This window comes from Manis pentadactyla, chromosome 13, assembly GCF_030020395.1.
Source record: "Manis pentadactyla isolate mManPen7 chromosome 13, mManPen7.hap1, whole genome shotgun sequence".
NCBI classification, from domain to species: Eukaryota; Metazoa; Chordata; class Mammalia; order Pholidota; family Manidae; genus Manis; species Manis pentadactyla.
Window position 1 is genome coordinate 52,628,928 of NC_080031.1, and position 4,993 is coordinate 52,633,920.

The following is a 4,993-nucleotide window of genomic DNA, read 5'->3' on the forward strand; positions in this document are numbered from 1 at the left end:
GATACATAATAATGTGAATCTAAGTAACAGTACCAATATATACACTTAATAATGTTTGACTGTGAATTTAATGTTATAGATATCTGAAAATTAAAAAAAACAAACAATCTGTTTCTTTGTAAAACTCACAAGACACTGCTTGCTCTAAAGTGAATGGACAATAAAAATGCTATAAGTTATTTCCTGAACTAATTTGGTGGCACCTACATATTAAACTTTGTGTCATGTAGGATAAGTGGAAAAGGTAACATAGAACACAAAATGAGAATTTTATACATTAATTACTCAGGTACCAAGATAGATATTTTGGAGTAAGCAGTCTAATACAAAAAACCTTGACAAGCAGTTATTTTATAAATGTTTGGATCTCAGTGACATCAGGATGAACCTGAAATGGATCAGTATTAATTTCCTGAATAATATTGCCTTAATATTACTTTCATTACTGCTTCCTTTACCTGTGTGTTTCTAAGACTGTAGATAATGGGATTCAAGAATGGAGGAACTATTGTATAACATAGAGTAAGAATCACTCCCTGGAGAATGTCAGAGGCTCCTGAAGGCCTTAGGTACACAGAGCTGGTGGAACTGAGGAAGACAGACACCACTAGGATGTGAGGGACACAGGTGGAGAAGGCCTTTCCTCTCTCCTTGGTTGGAAGCTTCAGCACAGTGGAAAATATGTAAATATATGACACAGTGATAAAAGTAAAAGACCCACAACCAATCAGTATGGCAGAAACAACAAGTAATATAAAGTTGTTGAAGGTGTCAGAGCAGGAGAGACTCAGCAGAGAAGGGATGTCACAGAAGAACTGATGGGCCACGTTGGACTGACAGAAGGACAGCCGGAATGTGTTCCCTGTGTGCACACCTGCATAGATGAGGCCACTGAGCAGGGAGACCAGTGTTGTCCAGACACAGAATTGGTGGGTTAAGATGATGGGGTAGTGGAGGGGCTGGCAGATGGCCACATAGCGGTCACAGGCCATGATGGTGAGGAACAGGAGCTCCACATACATACAATAAATAACCAGGAAGATCTGAGCTGCACAGCCAGCCACTGAAATAGCCCTATTGTCAGTGAGGGAGTTGACACAGGCACTGGGGACAGTGACAGAAACATAGCACATGTCTAAGATGGACAGGTTCCTGAGGAAGAAGTACATGGGTGTATGAAGGTTCTGGTCAAGTGTGGTGGCACTGATGATAAGAATGTTCCCTGTGAGGGTGGCCAGGTACATCAGAAGGAATAGCAGGGAGAGCAGGAGCCTTAGCTCCCACCTCTCAGCAAAGCCCATGAGGAGAAACTCAGTCACTGTAGAATTAGCCATTTCTTGAAACGCTGGCTGATCTGGAAAACAAAGGGAGTAAACCATGAAATATATGATTCCCCAAACCATTTAGGATATCACCTTGAATATTTTCCTTGAAAGAGTTTTTCTTCTAATTCATAAAATTGTCCCCCCGAGTGTAGGAAAGGTCTGTCATTAGTCTTGGTCTTCTCGGCTTATCACCACTACTGAGTAGTTAACATGGAACTTGGTATGGACAGGACTGCTGAGTCCCCCTGTCGGGTTATGATGTTAACCTGCAAGGCTGCTGCCATTCTCTTCCACTATTACTCAAATGAATCCCTTCCTTAAACTCGTCTTACGGTGCTAAACAATATCCAGCTCACAAGGTTTATTATTTTACTGAAGTTTTATTTAGTTCATATATATGTAAAGTCTTCAAGCAGATTAAATTTTCAATGAGCTTTTGTTGAACTCTAGCTGATATACAATATTTTATTGGTTTCATTTATACAACATAATGATTTGACCGTTATCTACATTATTAAATGCTCACCCCAATAAGTGTAGTTAAATGCTTTATTAAGAGTTGGACATTATATTCATCCTGGATATTGACACACAGTTGAGATTTAACTCATTGCTTTTTAAAATATGACCTGTGGTTCAAAAGCCCATAATTGCTTCAAAATGACCTGCAAAACTGAGCACAAAATTACCCTAAAGACTTCCCCTGCTGTTAAACTCAACTTTAATGATGCTACTGATGTAAGGCAGGGATGTGGGACAAGAATCATGGTTAACTTTTCCTGCCCATTGTGAGATATGAACAGTATAGTAAGAGCAGGAAATATTTCATCTTAAAGCTAAGATTCCATTTTAAAAGTGAGGAAGTTAGGAAGTAAGATTCCTAACATATTCTTTAGCAAACAGACAATAACTCAATCCACTTTGGGGGTAGGGTGAGTGGTCTTGATTGATATATTCCTAGAGAGAAGCTGGTATCCTGAAGAGGAACTGAGCAATATCTTGTGTTAATTTTGTAGAATTACCTGGAGGGCTGATAATAGAAAAGACTTTAACATCTCTTACCAGAGATGAGCATTTTGAGACCACTTTACAAGTCTATACCCCTTAGACCTTTGAAAAATATTTAGAAGACAGAAACTCCAGTCTTTTAGCTCACCTCCTGTCTGAGGACACCACACCTTTTCTCTAAGTACATAACTTTAAATAAAGCTTTCTCACTGCCCAACTTCATTGTGTTTTGTTTCTGCTTTTCCAGTGGTAAGCGTCTTTGTTTCTTTCTACTTCATTCTATTTCTGTCTTCACTTAGTCTCTGCTTTACCGCTGGTAAACACTGAGGGGCTGCAGAGAGCTCAGACTTGGACCTGCGCTTCCATGTCTCCTGGGTGAACCGGAGGGAGCTGCAGCTGCGGGAGCCGCCTGGAAACCCCCTTCCTTTGTGAAGCTCTCAGAGCATCATCTCACTCCGTCCCGCGCTCTGTGCCTCGCCACACTGGCGGCTGGTCCCCAGGCAGTGCAGATTCAGGTAGACGGAACGCCAAGTGAGAAGGCTTTGGGAGACGGCAAATGAAAGTGCCCTATACCAAGATAATGTTCGGCAAACTTTATCTCAGTCCCTGTACAGTTTCTTGTTCTCAGCCGCCTGCGAGGCTGCTGCCATTCACTTCTACTCTCACTCAAATAAATCCCTTCCTTACACTCGTCCTACCTGCTCAAGAATTCCTTCTAGTTCAGAGTCAAGAACCCTCCCCAACCCGGCTGAGGTTTCACCTCGTGCGCAGGGAGAGACCACCCTAGATGCAGCTGCCCGGCAACTCCGACGTCGTATGTAGGATCAGTGCATCTGTCTCTCATATCTCAGTTTGAAGTATTATTTTTCTGGAAATTCATTTATTGTAAAAGAATCACTCAGACAAAACTTGCAAAAAATAAAATTTTCTTCACTACAGTTTTTTCAAGAAGCACTTTTTGATCTGAATTTAACTTCAGTAGAGAGGAATTCTATGTTATATGAGGATATAAACTCAAATTTTACTATGATACAATTTGTAAATGGTTTGTCTACATTCCCATAACTAAAGTTCGTGTTTTAAATCTCATATGGCTGTAACACAATTAGTTATTTTTCCATGTATATCTTCTGGATGTAATTTTCAGTTTAGGAATTTAATTTCATTTACAATTACATTGCTATCTAAATTTACAATTAATTTTAACACTGATCACACAAGGAAAGCAACATATCCAATAACACTAAAATGGAAGTTAAATATTTTAAATACAACTCCTTGTGCTTATCTTTTCTTCTCTTTAACAAATTATAATATTAAATTCATTCTTCCAGTCCCCTGTGGTTTAACTTCCTATCTTCTCTGAATGCCACAGTTGCTACTATTTCAATATCACCATTTTGAGTATGAGAACCCAAACAATGGTTCAGTGCAGATGCTCTAGAGGATGACTTCTCAGTACAGGAACATCTAATGTCTCCATATGAAATGTATGAAAGAGAATTGGTCTCAAAGCCTTCTGACACCTTATATTTCTTTGTCTATAAACTGATTTGACCTTTTGCTTTTGATTCTTCTCACTAATTTTTCTTTTTCCCATTTATATAACGATTATTGAAATGTATTATCTATACTTACTACACATTTTGGAACTACAAATTGCCATTTCTGGGACAGATCTTAACAAATTACAAGCCTGTGGGTAATCTACTGTGTTATTTCCTCTGCCCTGCCAAAATTTTCCTCTTTTCAGCATCTTTGAACATTAACCACATTAATAGTTTTTCTCATTAATTTTTCTGTAGTATCTCTGGAAATGCATGTGTTCTCCAAGTTTGTGATATGTGCTGCCCATACATTATATGTAACAACCAAAGTCTGAAATTCAAGTAACTTTGTGTTTACATGATCTTATATACTGACCATTTCCCTTCTGCCCTTATATAATACCTTATTGACCTTTTCAATTCAACATACACCCAGAAATTAGTGTATGTTTAGTTCCAAGTACATACATCATAGTTAAAAATATTTAAAGGTGATTCATTGGCTACAAACATTATCCTCAATGGTCAATTCTCAATTATTTACAGGTAATTAGATCTAAAGGAGATTAGCTATTTCTCAATCACTTTCAATTAATACATTCCTTATAGATCTAAAATAATAAAACTCCTGTAAACATGTGCTAAGCACAAGCTAAGGTCTTTATCCACATTTGTTTTTTCACTGATCACCCACAGCCATTTAAAAACTATTCCTGATACTGATGTTTTAGTGAGAAAAGGAAAATGTTATCTTTTTAGGAGCTTGATTTCAGTTAGGTTAAAATATAATACTTAAAACCACAAATAAATATTTAAAAATTCAGATATATTTTGTCTCTCTAAACAATAGAACACAAGAAAAATAGAAAATTTTCTAAGCATTTTCCCTTATTCAAACTATTAGGTCAAAGGTAAAAAATCCATTTAAAACCTGCAAGACAGCATAGATGCAGAGAAATTTTCTTTTTTTTATTAATCCAGTGACTATTTGTTTCTCTCACACAGTAGTTAGTAAATTGTTCACTAGTTTTAATTGATTGATATTATTGATGCACTATTTCACTTACATGAGAAAATTATGATACAAAAATATTTTTTCATTTGACTCTATTT

At 37.3% G+C, this 4,993-nt stretch overlaps 1 protein-coding gene across 1 annotated transcript; it reads right to left on the reverse strand.

Moving 5' to 3' along the window:
• Positions 1 to 404: 404 nt before the first annotated feature.
• Positions 405 to 1,334, reverse strand: LOC118913213 (olfactory receptor 14C36-like). Its single transcript, XM_036887026.2, has one exon. It carries the CDS (start codon positions 1,332 to 1,334, stop codon positions 405 to 407), a length of 930 nt encoding a protein of 309 aa, XP_036742921.2.
• Between the last annotated feature and the right edge of the window lie 3,659 nt (positions 1,335 to 4,993).